The sequence below is a fragment of the Coccidioides posadasii genome, chromosome 3 (genome assembly GCF_018416015.2).
Source record: "Coccidioides posadasii str. Silveira chromosome 3, complete sequence".
NCBI lineage: Eukaryota > Fungi > Ascomycota > Eurotiomycetes > Onygenales > Onygenaceae > Coccidioides > Coccidioides posadasii.
In genome coordinates this window covers 4,416,781-4,434,844 of record NC_089409.1, presented here as the reverse complement: position 1 = coordinate 4,434,844, position 18,064 = coordinate 4,416,781, and the positions used below count along the sequence as shown (strand labels likewise).

Here is an 18,064-nt window from a genome sequence, read left to right as displayed (position 1 = left end):
GCTGAGTACATTCTTTGTTGGGTCCCGGGTATACCAAAATTTAAATTTGGTACAGGACATGAGCAGGAGTTTCACCCTAGCATGAGGCCAACTGGATTCAACATCTGCACCCGCAATGCTACTTGTCTAATAAATTCTCAAAAACAAAAAGGACTGTGTGGGACTTGTAGATCAAATATAAAAATCTTTTGGGGTTCGTTTAAAACTAAGGCAGTATCTCAAAAGTATCAACGTCGCTTCACTATTAGATATCGCAATCTCGACCCTAAAATCATTAAAAAAAAAAAAAAAAAAAAAAAAAAAAAAAAAAAAAAAAGGAAAGAAAAGAAAGGCAGGCTCTAACTCCCGGCCGTCGGTCTCGAAAATCAGGGAAAATTCCAATATCGCCATCTCCGCCAAAGGTCAAAAGGATCGGATCAAGATAGAATGGTGTCATTTCGTCATGAAAACTGAGGTTGGTGTAAGACAGGAGCATAGAAGCTGACAAAAACAAAAGGAAAAAAAAAAGTGCAAGGGACGAGGGGTAGTTAGTTCAATGCCAGCGGGAAATCACGAGTCTATGAAGACAAGAATAGTTTCTAAATCATAAAAAAAAGGCTCGCACCAAAAATGAGAGCGGGAGGAGATATTCCTAGAGAATTTCAAGGAATAGAAACAAAAAAAGGGAAGACATTCTAGTCTAAATTTCAGCTCTTGTAGATCTTAACCACATTAAGAACTTTCTTCCGGCACATTGGACAGATATCTACCTGTCTGGCGCAGCTCAAACAGGCACACACGTGTCCGCAGCTGTAAAACAGCGAGTCTTGATTCTCGCTATAGCAGATCTGGCAGAGGTCCATCTCTTCGTCAGCGACCTCCCAATAGCTGATACCTTTGCCATGGCGCTTGCCGTTGCGGTACCCGCCAACGTACTTGTTGCCGGTCTTGCGCTCGACGAAAGTTCCTTGGCCATGGCGTTGGTCCTCGACCCAATCCCCGGTGTATGTGTCACCGGTGGCGTATTCCATGGTACCGGTTCCTTGTCGTTCGCCCAAGACGAAATCGCCGGTATACGTGGCGCCGCTTTCCGAAATATGGGTACCTTTGCCATGGTAGTAGCCATTCTTGAATTCGCCAGAGTAGTAATCGCCATTGTATGTGGCTTCGGTGGTTTTTGTCCCAGTAAAAGATTTGGTGGGGTGTTTCCGTCCCACTGCCCACAAATAACGGACAAGTCTATCTGGGGAAGAGAACAATCCTGCTTCTGCAAGTTTCATACGTCTGACACAAAAATGTTAGAATCATGGTGAGAGTCATGGTTTGGGGGAGGGAGTTTGGATACTCACTCATTTTTTCCGATAACATCGCCCACAATAAAACACTCCCCATCAGTGTATCCAACTATATCATCAAAGATCTCAACCGACGAAATAGCAACGACGGAGATTCCATCAACCCGATGCCACAAAAGAAACTGCTTATTCTTCTCAAACCCAAGAGCTGTGCGAATAGATTCTTTAATGGTTTCGCTCTTCGTGGCAAAAAATGTTCCAATGGTGTTTAACTCTTGCTTTTCTGCGTCAAATCTCTGAATAAAGTAATACACATGTGATCGTGGGGGTACAAGCTCGGAAATCGGCAACGTCGAATTCGAGTCAACAGTTGCTTGATCAGTATTATTGTCCTCAGCTTCAGTAGTGCCCTGTTGCCTCTCCGAAGAGTTAACGGGAGGGCCGCCCTCCATAGTTACGTCGTCATCATTGGCTGGTGGTGGCTGGGAGGTTTCCTGTGTGGTATCGGTTTGTGGAGCGGTCTCTTCAGGCGCTTCCTCTGAAGACACATTAGGGGGCTCTTCGGTCTGTGTGGAAAGAGGTTGTTGTTGGGTATCATTTACATTCGTTTGCTGAGTACTCTCAGGGGCCGGGGAAGGTTCTGTCTCCATAGATTCAGCCCTCTCATATTCTGCAAGGTCCTGCGCAATCACCGCAGCGATAGCTGCGTCGTCGTCCATGGCCGTGTCGTTATTCACATTCTCCTGTCCCGCCGGCACAATAGCATCTTGCATCGGAGTATCATCGGAAGTGCCACCTTCGCCGTTATTAGCGGATACGGTTTCATTAGGCATAGGCTGACCAGATGTCGACTGTGGTTCTTGTTCGGCTGGGGGTTGGGGTGCCTGATCAGGGGTAACAGTAGCCGCTTCTTCACGATTTTCCGCTGGAGCATCATTCATCTCTGTGTCATCTGTTCCATTAGGGACTGCGGCATCTTGAGACCCAGCAATATTTTCCTGGGAATTCTCAGGTTCTTCGTTTGAAGGCACAGGCTCCTCCGGTGGAAGTTCATCAAAAGGCTGGCTATCACTGACTTGATCCCGCACGGCAAAAAACCGAGCTTCTTCATCGGACAAAACGTACACCCACAGCCGCAAAACGCTCAATTCAAAGCTCATAACAACATCAGTGAGATCATAAATAATTTGGAAGTTGAGTGTTGGAGCGAAAAGAGGCTTCCTCGCACCAAGTTGCCAGATTCGGATACGTTCGTGGATTTCCGTCGACTTCAAGGACGCAATTTTCTTTCGTAATTCCATGAAGGTTGTGTTGCCAGGGACAGAAAGAGTATTGTATTGGCCCGTTGCTCTCGCAACTGCCATTAGATCATAAGAGTCGACGATACTCTTCTCAATTATGGAGAAGTCTGAAAGACTGAAGAGCTCAACCTTGACCGTGGGTGGTAGGCCATTCTTCAACTCACGATTTAGATGATAGTAGCCATTCATAAAATAATGCTGGTGAAGCTCCCCAACTTGCCAGGGCTCAAGCTTTCCTGTCAAGTATTGCGATATCACATCGTCACGGATGTAAACCACGACGACAGCGACATCAGCACCGGACTTGTCAATCTTCTTTAGGTTGCTGGCATCGACGCCTTCGTGAGCTTCAAGTGCAGCCTTTTTGGTCAGGCACTCAATCTTATTGTCACTTGCATCCTCAAAAGCTAGCCAACGGGTATTGGGCCCGCCGGGGCGCAGAATACTGTAGAACCGCCCTGATGATCGGCTTCCCTTGTGAACAACCAGCCCATACAGGCTATATTTGCCCACTTGGCCGTCGACAACACATTCGGACAAATCCAAAGTTTCGTCCAGCTTGACACGATCATAAAGCATGTTCCACTGGCGGGTGCTTTTATCGAAAGTCTGTCGCACCAACTCAACGTGGAAAACCGATGGCAAGGACCATTTCCCCGGTTTTCCATCCAGATAATTCTTTGCAGCCTGCTGTATGCTATTTGCTTTGGCAGCAGAGACTCTGATACCGCCATTGGCCTCGCGGGGAATGTGATTGACCGAAACACTGTCGCCGAACCCATCTGCGGTATTTTCGATGCGTGGGCTGTCGAAGATCTTCGCAAGCTTATCGATTGCGTCAGTTCCGGCAAGCTCCAGTTCCAATGTTCGACGTAGACGTTCCCAGAAGTCCGTGACATCTCCCGAGAACTCATGAAGGTTACGGAGGGTTGTTGTGACCTGGTCGGTATCAATAAAAGATGTAGATAATCCGGACTGGGGTCGTAGAGACCACAGCAACCGCTGGAGTGCGTCGCACAAAGGCCTTGGCTTGACGTTGGGATTTGTAAGATGCTCGAGGATGTCTACGCTCTGGATAACATCACGGAAAGAAGCCATCATGAGCCACGTAACCAGCCCCGCAACCTCATGTCTATGGTTCACCATGGGATCGCCCCATGGCCGGTATCCCGTCAAGCTAAAGCTATCCCAGACTGGTTCTGAGTCACTGGCATGCCACCATAGAGATTGCGTCGGATCGTCGAAAATTTGAATATATGCATCGAAAGCGAGGGTATCATCTCGCAAAAGAGCCTGGCGTTGACCGTGGTGGCGCTTGTGAATCTGATCCCAAGGTCCATGAAAGTGGGTCCAGCCCCAGTCAACGTTGTGGGGATTGAACTGATGGGAAGACGACTGCATCCACCCTGTCCGTGGCTCATTGGGGTTGTATAAAATCACGCCAATTTGCGCTGAAACTCTCCAATCCTTTTTTTCCTCTTCTTTCGTTTCGGCGGGTGTGGACCTGCCAGAGTTTTCGTTATTTTCAACTTCTGTCTCCCCTGTTTGGGCTTCATCTTTGGACGATGCTTGTTTTGATCGGGGCTTCTTGGTATCTACTGTTGCGGGGAGTGATAGTTCAACGGCCGGAGCCAACTTGCTCAAATCAGCATCTGGCGCACCCTTGAGAACCTTGAATTCAGTCTGGGGGATCTCCTTGTCCGGCTCGGGAGGTGTCGCTGAGCACTCAACGTAGATACTCAGTGACGACACCGAGTTGCCTCGCGGGAAGAATTTGATGGTCCAATAATAGCCACCAACGTACGCCGCGGGCGAACGCATAATGGTAGCACGATTGGGCTTCTCCTTGGTGCCACGAACTCCTTTAATTTTCCAAGTTAGACGGGCCTTCTCCGAAGCTCTGTACTCTGGATCATCGAGGCTCCGATAAAAGGTTTTCTCCCAGTAGTCATCTAAAAAAAACGGGATTGTGTAAGTACGGATTATGAGGTGAATTCATCACTAAAGAAACCAGAGGGGGGTTACTGATGAACAAACATTCATATGTACTGCAGTCCGCACCCGCGGACTCGATTTCTTTCAATTCAGCCTCATCCGGTACTGATGTATCCTCGACAATATCTGCCCAATATGCTGGTTCTTCCTCTGTCTTGTCCTCATTATCTTCTGGGCTATCCTCTTCGCTGGTAGAGCCATTTGACTCGGCAGAATCTTCTGATGTAGGCCTTGTGGAACCGTCAGAGGAGGTATCACCACCCGACGCGGAATCGGCAGGATCACCCGAATCTTCTGGTTCTGCGGTGGTTGCCTGCGGCACAATAGAATTGGCGGCGGGGTCAACGAAGGTATCAATGCTCGTTTCTTCATTTACGGAGTTTGTTGATTGCTCCGGGTTGGAAGGCGTTTGGTCTATTGGGTTTTCGTCGGCCGGAGCGTCAGATTCAGCAGGTCGATCGGGTGCTCCTGACTCTGTGGGCATAGAAGGATCCTCAGAGGGTTGATCTGAAGGCGGGACGACAACATTCTGAGATAACGGGGCTTGCTCCGGAGCTTCTATGGGCATGGGATCGAAGGATTCCGGCTGTCGGCTGATAGGAGCTGGAGTTTCGACAGCGACCTCCATTGGTGAGAGCAGGCAGAAGCCTTGAGGGTGGTGGACTTGAAAAGGTGCAGAACAGAATGCTTTAGATATCTGACGAAAATAAAAGAGTGTTGTTAACTGCCTGATAAGGTGGGATGTTGGGAAAAGATGCGACGAAAAGCCCAATCATAGGGGGTTTTGTAGGATGCCAACTCACCAATTCACTGCACTAGTGATAGAAGGGGAGAAAGAACTCTAATATGAGTGAACGGTGCAATCCCACTGTGTCTCTAAAATATTATTGATCGATGCAAGGCAAATAAAATGGCCAGAAAGCACGACTGGGTCTCTCAGGTTCACAGGCAACAGAAAGCCAAGTAGCAGATAGATAAGTAGAGAGAGAGAGGGAGTGTGTGTGTGAGTGTGTGAGACCGTGTTACACAGCAGAGAATGGATAAGAGAGGGGTGTTGAGTGAAGCAAATGACAGAGGATAACTTTTGTGAATGGAGGATAAAAAGAAGATACGGGAGGAGTGCTGAGCAGAAGAAGAGAGAGACTTTGGGGGGAACGAGAGTGAGTTTTTGTTGGCTTTGGGCGGGCTAGTGGGAAGGGGTACAGGCTGCGGTTTAAGCAGAAAACGGCAAAGGCTGAGGCTGATCCGCAGTTGATGAATTGCTTGCCACCCGCCGTGAAAGATTTGCCTTGTCTTCTTTCTTGGGGAGCTTTTTGAGCTTGGAGGAATTCAAGGCAGCAGCTTCGAATAGGAGCCGGGGGAATAGTCATCAGCAGTCCATGTGAGAGTCGATCGTGGAGGAGCCTGAAGTCAACCCGTTTCGAATCGCCGCTAAAAAACCATCTCCAATTCACGATTACAAGTCCGACGGTGATGTAGGGCAACCGGATTTGTCGATGAGGACCTGACTGCTCTGTCCCGGTCTCTAGGTACCAGGATAACCAGACTACGATGAACCCCCTGTTCGTTTGCCTATGGAGCCTCTTCTTCCTTTTTTTTTTTTTTTTTTTTCCCCCTCTGTCCGCTTCGGGCGAAGGAACATGTTCGGAGTCCTGGATGGACTTCGGGAGGCAATTCGCGCAGAGCAGCAGCGTCAGCGGGTCTGGACTGGAAGCTGTCCGGCGTCGCCTCTCGAGCGCAAAGCTCCCCCCGGAGACCCGCTTCTGTCACACCGCCTTGCCGACGTCCTCGCTCGTCCATTCGTTCCTGTGGGGAACCTCAAACCTAACGCCCTTTTCCGACGCCAGCAGAGCTTCCTCCCCGTCAGCAAACCATCGCAGGAAGAGAAGCACACAAGCAAAGATACCAGGTAATTTTTAGGCAGCAAGACTTCAACCCTCTTGGAAGACTTCGTCCGTCCATGTTGCTTGGATGCTGTGTCGCTGCGGCCCAAAGCTGTGCCTCCATGACTCACCCCTGCGCTGTCGTTGCAGCCTCACTGGTGGTGTGGACCTGCGCCAACACCCGGACCACAATGCCAAGATATCTGCATACAAAGGAAACAAACGTCTGTAAAAGCTGATCTTGGGGACTTCCCAGGCCAGGAGTCACCAAGATTGTTGGGATTCTGGGGATTTGCCTCTTCCAATCTGCCCCCGACACCTGAGCCCTCCGGCCCTCCAAATGCAGCGACCCGGCCTCGAATTGGGTCTGGATGTATGCACAGTACATAACTACATCCTACATTGCATATGCGGTGCAGGGAGAGAAAACATCTGCCTGGGAAGAGCCGGAACCACACCGGCCGGTCATTCATCATGTTAGCCATCCGAGCATCACTTGGGCCTCTACTGAGTCGGCCCGAGTCCTACTGACCGTCCGAGGAGTGGACACCATCCGCAGACATGAATTGGAGCAAGAAGCAAGGTATCATGCAGAAAAGATATTTCAATCCCCTCTTTGCTTGATGGTGAAGAGCGGGAAGATACATAAGTATACGGCGAGTATCCCACGCTCTTTCGCTGCTCTAGAGAAAAATACAGTCCTGCCAGATAGCGGCCGCTCAACCCCATCTGAACAGAGCCTTTTCTTCATACCTGCGTTCCTATCAGATGGACCGAGAGCCCCATGTTGTCTGTCTCCTGCCCGCATGCATGTCATCGTATCTACAGAGTACATAGGATTCTTGTTATGCCCTTCCAGGTTAGTCTGTTTCTGCCTTGCTGCTGAGGTACTCCCCACACGACCATGTTCTCTGCATGCCAACAGCGCGTTCCGTGAAGAGCGCGGACCCAAACTGCCACGCAGCACTGACCATCAGGGATGTCATGGTGTAATTGGGCATGAAACCCCGTTCTTTCACCACGGGATTGAAAGCGAACTCTCGCCACGAGCAATATTTTTCTCCCTCAGACGTTTATCTCCCGCCTACTAGCTCCCCTTCAGACTTGAAAGCTATGCTAACAGCGGCCACGCGTCCCAGTAACGTCGAGATCCCAGATGCAAGCAGCCGTGGCTTCGCCCAATCAGGCATTTTTAGGATATGCATGCAATATATGACAACTCCGACGGTGGATCTAACATCAATGTGTGGCTTGCCTCCAGTTCTCCCTACAAAGCGCCACGCCATGGATGTCCCGGGGCTTTTCCTACCCATACCTTTTCATTGGAGGGACCCCGGACGCCCAAAAAAAAAGAAAAAGAAAAAAAAAAAAGGAGCCTGGGCCTCGTTTCACTGAGCCATTGGCACAATTGTCAATTACTAACTACATCTTCCGTACGGAGTAGGGCCTTGTTACTCGGCGCCAAAATAGGCTGGTTTTATTCGTTATCCCTATATTTGGGTATCCCATTCATATCAGTATATTTTGTCAACGTTTCCCCGCACTCCGGCCGTTCTCCATGTGTTGGAAATGGTGCCCGTATCACATGTGTTCGCGGTGGCAAAAAAAAATGGCGATGGCGTTCGTCCTCTGCCCTGCGGCCTGGTATGTTTGTATGTATGTATTGAACATCATGGGCGACCGCCGCAATGATTGGCGCGCTCGGGGCCAGTCTTTTAGATTGAATATAAGCATTGTCGATCGGTGAGTGAGCCGCTGTGCTTAACGAAGCTCGGACCGCAATGATGCAACAGATTCTGAAAATCATTGCCGTATTCTCGAATGGTGCGAAGGAACGTGCACTCATTTGATAACTTGTTTGTTCACCTTCGCAAAGGTAGCGGCTACGATAAGAGGGAAGACGGCAGTTGCCTCCGCGTAAACCTATGATAAGACGCATACATGTATTAGGCTCAAGAATAAACAAGCATCGCCAATAATATTCGAGAGGAAAAGGGCCCCAAACTTACCTTTACGCTCTGCGCATCCGCTTTGATCTTTCCCCAGCTCACAGCCTCATCCGGCCGTGCGCCAGCATCGCTCCCATCGAACTCCTGCGCGGTGTTGATGTACACAGCACTCTCGGCACCGTTACGCATCAGGCAAGCATTGGCGATGTGATGTTTGACCAATCCCCCACCAAGGATAATCATTCCCGCCCGTTCAGCAAATGTAGACATGGAATTGATCCTCCGTATGTCCTCAACGATATCGATCCGCAGTTGTGCCGGGGCAGCGGAGAAAGTATGAAAATACAACATATCACCAAGACTCCCATCGGTCAACGCCGGGCAAAAGACGGGAATATCATTCTTGTAAGCCCAGTAGTAGACGGATTCTTCGTTGTTGATCTCCTTCCCCAGGCGATGAATGACCTTGCTTGGCGTCCAGTGCAGAGGCTCGTCCGTACTCTTCGACGCTTCCTGCTCCTCCAGCATTTTATTCAGTATGGGCATCACCCAGTCTTCGAACAGACAGTAGTTGTTGTTGGGCACGATCAGGTTTCCGATTCGATTCATCCCCCTCTCGCGAAGCGGAGCGCCCTTCATGGTGAAGGAGCCTAGGTACGTCGGAGCGAGGCATTTGATAAAGTCCTCTTCAACGCCGCCGGCCGTCGTTACGATGGCTGAAACGTGCTTGTGTTGAACGAGGTAGCGGAGAGTCTCTCGCAGACCTGACGATATCAGATTGGAGGTGTATCCGAGGAAGATCGTCGTGCCTTTCCCTGTCTTTGGGTCCCGCCATGCGATCTAGAACACGGAAAGAAAAAGGCGTTAATTCTCTTCCAAAATTCATTTATCCACTTTACAGATCTCAGGATAGCTTCCTTTTTCTTTTTTCTTTTATTTATTTTTTTGTTGTTCTTTGGGGGTGGGAAATCGTACCATCTCGTTAATGATCCTTGCGGCTTCGGCGACGGCGGAGGCCTGGAAGCCCATTCCCGCCATGTTTTCCAACAATTCTGCAGCGGTGATATCTCGATCGGCATACTTGTCGAAATCGATTCCGCTGACCTGCGGAGTACCTTCCGGCACGTTTTCCGAGGCCACGAGGACAGCATCCGTCGCGCGGGACGGCGGGGCATCAGCGTGAGAACCCATATCTTTTTTTCTTTTTTTTTTTTTTATTTTGAATTCCCCCCCCTTTTTTTCGGTCTCTTTCGGCCTTCGGCGGCGCTGTAGTGTAAAATGAGTGAAAGTGCACAGCAATTGGGAATGAAATGAGAGAATTGTCTCGGGGCAGAGGGAGTTCAAGGCAGTTCGGATAACAAGATCTAAGAGAGAAAGGAGGGGAAATTTTTACCTCAAGGTGGGGTTTAGTTATAAAGTGCGAAAATTTAAAAGCAAGAACAAAAAGTGCCTGACTCTGGAAAATAAAAAAGCTGAAATGTCCTCTATCAGATGGAAATCTATGCTATAATACAAGTGAGATCCGAATACACTGATGTGCAGAAGAAACAAACCCTCCCGTGCTCGATGCCCGGCCTCGCCATCCGATTCTTCCCACTTTTTGACTGATTCCTGCTGTTTCGACAAAAACTCCCGCTGCGCCAATCGCATCTTATCAGATTGATCAATCACGTGCTTTCCCCGACCTGCTGACATAATGAACGAGCCACACCCGGTAATCTAAAATTGTGGGGCGGGCCAATCCTTGCGATTCTTGAAAAGTCAGGCCAATCAGGGGGCGCGCGGTGACATCTGGCCACCTGGCGTTTCCCATGCGCGGAACCCACTGCGCCTCAGAGCCCCGGCCAGGTTCGGTCGAGAGCCACTCAAGCCACATTTAATTAATTACACCCAATCCATGGGTATTTCAGTGTCTTAACTCACGGAGAATACGGGAGGGACTGGCAGCCCGCCTGCATGCTTGGTCAGCGTATCGTAAGTTGTAACTAGTTAACGGAAACCCTCACGCGGGCCACCTGCGGCGCATCAAAGGGGCCTCTTCGATGTTCGCGAGGGAAATCCGAGAGGCCAGAGTGAGAGTCTGTTTCTGTTGTTCCTCAACTTCAAGACGGCGAAGTCCAGCGGGGGATGCACACTTGGCAGCGTACTTCTTCTTCTTCTTCTTCTTCTTGGTGTTTTGTTCTGTCGGAAAGCAGGGAGCTCCCTGTCCGTCGTGGGCCGATGCCTGGACGTAATTACGGAGTCGCGGACTCGATCGCCCAAGCCCAAGCTGCACGTGACACAACCTAAAATCCGACTGCAAGTTTGAGATTCAAAGAGGCGAAACCCCATTGGAGGCCTGCTTCACGGCGCGCCGCTGGTCGAATTGCATCTCTCACATCCTCTCCCGCCTCTCACTCTCTCTCCGCTTCGTGATCCTTCATCGATCCCATTCCACGTTCATCGAAGTCGTGACGAGACGCGCCATCCACTGTCGCCTTTTCCCCCGTCTTGTACTCCGTACTCTAACCGAAACTATTTTGCGATTAGCTTTTTTGTTCTCGCATCCTCGTCTTTTCCCACCCCCCTTCCCCTTCACCAACGCCCTTTTCGATCTTTGTCTTCCGTCAACGTTTGCGGACCCGTCTACGCGACAGACAGTCTGATCTGTAAAAGCGCCCTTTGGCGATTCTTTCGAGCTTGTCTTACTCTCACCGTCGCTACCAAGACCTCCCCCCGGTCAAACCCTCGTTTCATCAAGCTTCGACTTCAAGAGCCTATTCTCTGTCGCTCTCTTCGACCTTTTTTTTTTTTCCCTTGTCATTCTTCGATATCAAAAATCAGGTTTTATTTTACGTCTTCTGTGGGTATTGCGCTAAATATCCGTCGTTTCCCAACTCCTTGACAGGCACCAGGGTACGGAGCACTCCCTAGGGAGTTTTGCAGCCGAGCATCAGACCCTGGTTTTCTAACACATCTTGGCAGTGCAAGCCCAACGGTCCTCCATAATCCCTTCAAACGGTCCAGCTCCTGTTGGGGAAACTGAAAAAATTTCCCTCCATTCTTTTGAAACCTGCTTTCACTGTGGTTTCCGGAGGGCCAGTTCTTCAGTTCATATCCTTGTCTTGCTTTTTCGGCGCATATTGTTCACTTTGACATGTGACTGAGGTGCTCCAGCTGCACTGACAACAAAACAATTGCAAGGTATCTTGACTGCAGACCTGCTTGCAGACCCTCTCCTCCAGCTCAATTTGCCTTCCATCACAATCCTTTTTCTTTCTTTTTTTTCCTTTTTGGTTTTTGGTTTGGCCAGCGACCTCTCCTCCAGGTAACAAGCATACGTCACCTCAGGGATCACGTGAACGCTCATTCGATTTGGAACCAAGTGGGCTGCCTGCTGCTGTCGATGGTGATACTTGCAAATGGCCTCGCGATTCCCTCCAAGGGACCGCTCTCCCCATAGATATGGCGACCGCCGTCCACATATACCTTCTGGACCTCGTGGAGGAGACGATGCGAATTCCATTCCGCTTGGACGCGAACCGCCTAGAGGACCAAAGGCTTTGATCGACTCGTCCAGGGGTGGCCACTTTGCGCCGGTTGGCCCTAGAGGCAGAGGCATTCCAGGGAGAGAATACCGGGATCGTGATCCTCGTGACTCAAGAGATGGTCCTCCTCCGTTTAGACGGGATCTTGAGAGGGACTGGCCGCGCAGGGATAGGGTCTACGACTCAAGAGATAGCCGTCCGCTATTTGGTCGTGGTCGATCCAGATCGCCTCCGCCGCTCAGAGATTTTCGAGATTCGGTACCCAGGGATTTAGACATACCAAGGCTACGACGACCTTCTCGAGATGGCCCACCTGGTCAGATGCTCTCGGATCTTTCGCCGCTTCGAGGTGGTTCTTTACGTGGTCGTGGTCGTGGAGACCGCGATCGGGGGAGAGGTAAGGTGTTCGTAGACGATCGTGATTTATTCCGCAGGAGGAGTCTCTCGAGAGATGCTTGGAGAGATCGCGAACCCCGTTTTGAACGTGAGAGAGACCGTGATCGTGAGCGCGAGCGGGATAGGGAAAGAGATAGAGACAGAGAGAGGGAAAGGGAAAGGGAACGGGACCGTGAAATCGAGAGGCGTGATCGATTCGAACGACGAGAAGATGATAGACGCCCGGAGAGAGACGAAAGAGAGCGAAACCAGGAACGCCCTGATATGTGGAAGAAAGACCGGGTTCCAAGCAGGATAGACGCAAAGAGCGCATCGACCACTGCCACCAAGTCGCCTTCCACTATTTCGACTCCATCGTCGGCTGCTCCACCAACCGTTCCCAAGGACGATGTTCCCGAAGTCCCTCAAAAAACTGTTGCAATTCCGACAACCATCCCACGGGACCAACCGAAGCCGCCGGATAAACAGCCTCCGCAGAGACCACGTCAGGACGCCCCTGCAAACAATCCACTTCCGCAGTTTTCACCCCCGCCTACAGTTCCAGAAGTTCCGGCCTTTGGTGCATTAGCGACGAGCCCCCGTCAATCGGCAGCCACTGCCCCCAAACATCCGTTACCAACCAACACGACAGATTCCCGAGGGCGGGCAACATCTGTCTCAACTCCAGCTACGATAGCAAAGACCAACACTGATGTCTTTGTTTCTAGCTCCATCCGTCCGCCGACCTGCCCCAGAGCAGATCGTGTGGACGCCCACCATGGCTCTGACATACGTTCGCGCCGATTGTCCGTTTCAGATGTACGTGGCAAAACTGAAGTCGCAATGCGCGCGAGCAGACCCCTTCCGACATCCCCTAGTATCCCGCCTGCTTTATTACCCGATCACCGTGCCGTTACACCCTCTGCTCCGGACAAAGCCTTCCAGCCGTCAAGCCAAACCGAAGACAGGCCGCATTCATTGTCACGGCAGAATTCGGGCCCCATGTCTCCTCCGACAGGCCCTTCCGCCCTCACCTCCCAGGGATCTGGCCGCGCTCCTCTCGACCTTAACACTTCTCCCATCACTCCTCGACGACAATCCACCAGCCAGACCTCCCCTCGTATCCCATTTTCGAACGTACCCACTGGGCCAAGGGCGCTACAGCGACCCATTGCCCAAAGAAATGGCCCAAAGGGAAGCAATCAATGGGTTAGACCTGGATACGTCAGTCGCGGACCATCAATCATCAACTCCAGCTCACCTGCGAAACGGGAGACCTTTATTGGTGAGAAGGATATGATTTTGTCGGCATCTAACGAGCCCCGTAACGAGGATAAACAGCACGACGAGAAACCGGCGTCAACCCCTACTTCGGCGAGTCCTGAAAAAGACCTCGAAAAAGCGGTGGAAGAGGTTATAAGTAAAGCCATCGAGTCCCCTATAATCTCCCGAGAAGTAGCCCCCAAGAGACAAGAAGTGGAAGAGCCCTCTAAGCTAGAGGAAAACAGCATGTTCCCATTGCTACTCACGGAGTCTAGTGGTGAAATATCGGATGAGGAGGACGATTTGGACGAAGAGGACTTTAACCAAGGAGAACAGCGGTTCGAGAAGGAAATGCAGGCTTTAGCGGCCGACATGCCACCACCTCCTCTTGAAGATCCGGTCATAGTCGGTCTCTTGCTCAAAATCCAGATGCTGGGTATTATTGCGGAGGGAGCGGTTCCATCACTCGATGAGTCGCGTGCCGCAGCAGAGATTAAAAAGCCGGATGAGCTTCCAGCAGCTGTTCCAGATGAAAACAAAGAGGCGAGTGAAATCGAGCTTCCTGACGCTCCTCCCATCTTAGTTCCGCCCGTGGAAGCCCCTGTCGCGGAGGCACCTGCGTTGGAGAACCTTCCGTTCCTAAACGACGGGCCTCCAACTCCCTTCTCCGACATGGAAAGCTACCAAGAAGCCCTCAAGACGCACGAGAGCATAAAAAACGACCTCAGAGACGAGATAATGAAACAACGAAGGGAGATCGCAAAAGAGCATGCCGAATTACGGGAGCAGTATCGCGCGTATTACAGGCCGTGGAGGCTTGCGGTCGACGCGATGGATCGGAAGAAAGTAGCTGAAGAGAAAAAGGCAGCGGCTTCAGGGCCCTCAACGCCTCCTGCTGCTTCCACTTCCGTGGCCAATCCGATCCTCGAAGGCCGCAGAGGGTACAGGCTGAACAGTGAATTGGATTTCCAGAACGCATTGAAGGCATCCACCATCACCGCTGAAGAAGAAAATGCACGTCGCAGGGACAAAGAAGCGACAGCAAGACCTGATCTAGCCCGGGAAGCACCCATACCTGATATGTTTGATCCAATACAAAAGAAAGCCTCCGTATTTCAAGATACAAACCAGATCATCGATCCGGCCAAGGCATTTGAAGTCTTCGCGTTTGATCTTCCCCCAGATGATTTCACGCCAGAGGAACATAAGATCTTCACTGATACCTTCATGGCCCATCCGAAAAAATGGGGTAGAATTGCGCAGGCCTTGCCGGGACGTACTTTCCAGCAATGCATCAACCACTACTACTTGACGAAGGAAGAAATGAAATACAAAGCTAAATTGAATAAGAGATGGGCTCGACGCGGTCGTGGGAGAAGAACCGTCGCCAGGCCTCCCAAGTCCAACGCACTTATGGCAGATCTTGGTGTTGTTCGTCCCGTATATGATGGTGATGAAACTGGAGAAACAACCCCGGCAGTTACTGATACTGGTCGGCCGAGACGTGCAGCAGCTCCCACATTTGGCGAGCTCGCTGCTGACACTGAAACCAGTACTCCAACCCCAAGTTCGGGAAAACGAAATAATGCGAAAGAAGGGAACGACCAGCCGTCAGAAAAATCTGCTAGACGTGGCGGAAGAGGCGGAAACCGTGGTGGTCGAAGAGCCAGAGCACAGCAAACTGTAAATAACACTCCAATTGCTGCTGCTCCGCCGAAACCTGAGCCTGAGTCGGCCGTGGACAATGCCACAGAGCCTACTGTAACGAAACCAAAGACTGAGGTGGAAAAAGCAGTTGACGCTATCGCCCCGCGGTCCAAAACTAGAGCTCGCGCAAAGGAACCTAAGGACGTCTCCACGGCAGAATTAATGGAAGGAGAGCTGCCACCGAAGCAAGCCGAAGGCGGATACGGGTCCCAGCAGCCTACAAGCTATTGGTCTGTACCGGAGCAGCGTGACTTTCCTGATCTCATTGCGCATTTTGGCAGGGATTTTGAAGGCATATCCCAGTTCATGAAGACAAAAACTCCAACAATGGTAAGATACTCGAAATTAAACTCTTCGTCAAGAGAGCCCAGGCTAACAGGGACTCTAGGTTCGAAATTATTTCCAGAGGAGCGTTGACTCTGGGAAAACTGAATTGGAGGAATTGGCATCAATTGCGGAGGCTAAGAAGCTGAAAGGCGAGCCGACAGGACCTCTTCCAATTCCAAGTCTTCCTACGAAGCGGCGTTACGACGCTACTCCTTCATCAGTCGGTCCTCGACCTTTGGCTCCTAATACGGACACGACCGAGCTGGTTGACAGACCGCTGACAGCCAAAGCCAAACCCCAGGTTGTTCCTTTGGCTGCTGCGCCGCCAGCAATTCAGCCTCGTCAACCTATGGAGAAGACACAGTCGCAGCAGACGTTTTATGCTTCGGTCCAAGCTCGAGGGGCCCAGATGGTACCTTTATCCTCCAATGAGGACTCGCAGCAGCGTGCAGCACGGTCGCATGTTACACAAAGCCAACGAGCGCAGCATGGACCTCGAATGGGTTATTTCAGCGACACTCGTGTTGAGGTTCGGCCTGCGCCAACGCAAGGAAATATTGCAAGTGGCCACTTGCAAGAAATGGAGTTGAAACGTCAGCCACCCCAACCACAAACCCTTGCTGCACTTTCAACGCAAGCAGCCATGGGAGGTCCGCATGGCCAAAATATGGGCAGACCTAACGTCCCGTCTCATGGACTGGATCTTCAAGAATCGGCACGATACCAGTCGCTGTCGCAAACTCCTCAATTTTCGCAGGCGTCCTACCTTCAACCCCGCCCAAGCGTGCAGGCTGCCACGACGCCTCAGTCTCACTCTCGACGGCCCAGTAGGAGTGTTTCATCGACCGCGGCATCCCCAGTACAGCTTAACAGTAAAACAGAATTGCATCCAGGTATCATTGCATCCGGGGACATGCTGGGCCATCCCAAATCTGCCTTACGGCAGCCGACCCAGTTCCTCGAAGTTAATCGCTCAACCCCAACTGCCCTGTCTCAGAAGGAACCCTGCGGCCCCGGTTCTCGACCTAGTTCCACACCAGTGCAAGCAAGCTCGGAGCCACCGCGTCAGGTGCCCGCCAAACGTTCAAATATCATGAATATCTTGAACGATGAACCGGAGGATCCACAGCCTCGGAAACGATTCGCAGGTAGCGATTATACAGGCTCCACTGCGACTCCACGCCCGGCTTCTCCTCGTCATGCATATCCAGGAAGCCATGGGACGCCTTCCCATGCAGTCCGCTCAGAGGATCAGGTAAATACTGCAAACCAGCAGTACCAGCGGGCACAGTACGTTTCTGGATCACACCACTCGCAACCGTCACACTCCCTGCAACAACAATCTCTTTCTCAGATCAGTTCTGCTCAATCCTATTCGGACTTTCCTGGTAGTTTCAATGGTACACCGGCAGCAGGTTCTCTGAATCAGGATTGGATGGCGAGATTTGACCCTCGAGGGCAACAGCAATCTCAGGCAGCCAATTCAGCCGATCAGCGCCTTTCGCGGTTGACGAGGCAACGGTCCTCAAGCCATGTATATTCAAGTACTGGCCTTCCCCATTCAATCCCGATGTCCTCTCTTCAGTCTGCCCAGTCTCAGGCGAGCCAGCGTCAACCCTTCACACATCAGCCTTCCCAATCTGCCTTGCAGATCCAGAATCAACAGACCTCTTCTACTCGAGAGTCTCCCCTAACCCAGCATCTACAACCATTCTCCCAACCGAATAGTCCTTCAGTTCAACGCCACAGTATATCCTTTGCGTCGAAGCCCCCCCTTGCCAGGCCTACGTCCCCAATGCCGCCATCAGGTAGTATGAATCAGGCACCACATCAACCATCATCGCGCTTTACCGGCTATTCTCCAAGCTCTTCTAGTCGTCAAGTCCAATCTACTTTGGAAAGCCAGTCTCAGCCGAGTCATCTTTATCGACAGCAAAACGTTCAAAGTGGAGCTTCCCAGCAATACACACCGTCGGCGAGACGAGTACCGTCCCTTTCGCCCAGGCACCAACCATCGCCATTACCACCATCTCAGCATTTACTCGCGCAACATGAACTTCAATCCCAACGCCGTCATCGGCCTTCGTTAAATCCGGGCCAGCAAAGCGATTCTCCATTCAATCGCAATCATGCCCCTTCTTCGCAGATCCCGAGTCTGAGCCGAACACCCGGTATTCCACTGGAAAGATCGTATACACCTCCATCGACGCTGTCCCGACATGGCCCCAGTGCCGAAAGCGGCGGCGGCGGCAATGGTGCTGGTAGTCATTTGTTCCCGTCTAGTAGCTTGCTACATTCCCAAGGGACACTCTCGCAACAAACCCAGCAACAGCAAAGCCTTCAGCAGCCCACTCATCAAATATCTCAACTGCCACCAAGGCATTCGAACGGAGGACCTGGATCTGGGCTGGACCATCATTTGTATGATCGTAGATAGTGTTGGGAAATTTGGAAATCTAATAA

The 18,064-nt window shown here is 51.2% G+C and overlaps 4 protein-coding genes across 4 annotated transcripts; 2 read left to right on the top strand and 2 right to left on the bottom strand.

Annotated features, from left to right (window-relative positions):
• Nucleotides 1-189: 189 nt before the first annotated feature.
• On the bottom strand, nt 190-5,198 carry D8B26_006366 (uncharacterized protein; the record flags this gene model as incomplete). Its single annotated transcript, XM_066125161.1, has 3 exons — nt 190-1,263; nt 1,329-4,527; nt 4,613-5,198. 3 exons carry the CDS (start codon nt 5,196-5,198, stop codon nt 687-689), a joined length of 4,362 nt encoding a protein of 1,453 aa, XP_065981242.1. The 3' UTR covers nt 190-686.
• Nucleotides 5,199-6,210: 1,012 nt separating this feature from the next.
• D8B26_006365 (uncharacterized protein) lies at nt 6,211-6,685 on the top strand (the record flags this gene model as incomplete). The annotated part of the gene is made up of 2 exons (XM_066125160.1): nt 6,211-6,479; nt 6,604-6,685. The coding sequence occupies 2 exons, from the start codon at nt 6,211-6,213 to the stop codon at nt 6,683-6,685; spliced, it is 351 nt and encodes a 116-aa protein (XP_065981241.1).
• A 973-nt stretch (nt 6,686-7,658) lies between these two features.
• On the bottom strand, nt 7,659-10,112 carry DYS1 (Deoxyhypusine synthase). The gene is made up of 3 exons (XM_003069654.2): nt 9,378-10,112; nt 8,463-9,242; nt 7,659-8,376 (listed from the first exon to the last, which is right to left on the bottom strand). The coding sequence occupies exons 1-3, from the start codon at nt 9,591-9,593 to the stop codon at nt 8,296-8,298; spliced, it is 1,077 nt and encodes a 358-aa protein (XP_003069700.1). The 5' UTR covers nt 9,594-10,112; the 3' UTR covers nt 7,659-8,295.
• Nucleotides 10,113-11,803: 1,691 nt separating this feature from the next.
• D8B26_006363 (uncharacterized protein) lies at nt 11,804-18,038 on the top strand (the record flags this gene model as incomplete). Its single annotated transcript, XM_003069655.2, has 2 exons — nt 11,804-15,604; nt 15,663-18,038. 2 exons carry the CDS (start codon nt 11,804-11,806, stop codon nt 18,036-18,038), a joined length of 6,177 nt encoding a protein of 2,058 aa, XP_003069701.2.
• Nucleotides 18,039-18,064: the final 26 nt, after the last annotated feature.

Bases quoted from the DNA above. Each gene is read 5' to 3' on its own strand.
- DYS1 (XM_003069654.2), bottom strand. From the start codon at position 9,593: ATGGGTTCTCACGCTGATGCCCCGCCGTCCCGCGCGACGGATGCTGTC. The intron at 9,243-9,377 runs GTACGATTTCCC...TCCGTGTTCTAG, and splicing joins CAAGGATCATTAACGAGATG to ATCGCATGGCGGGACCCAAA. The intron at 8,377-8,462 runs GTAAGTTTGGGG...GTCTTATCATAG, and splicing joins CGGATGCGCAGAGCGTAAAG to GTTTACGCGGAGGCAACTGC.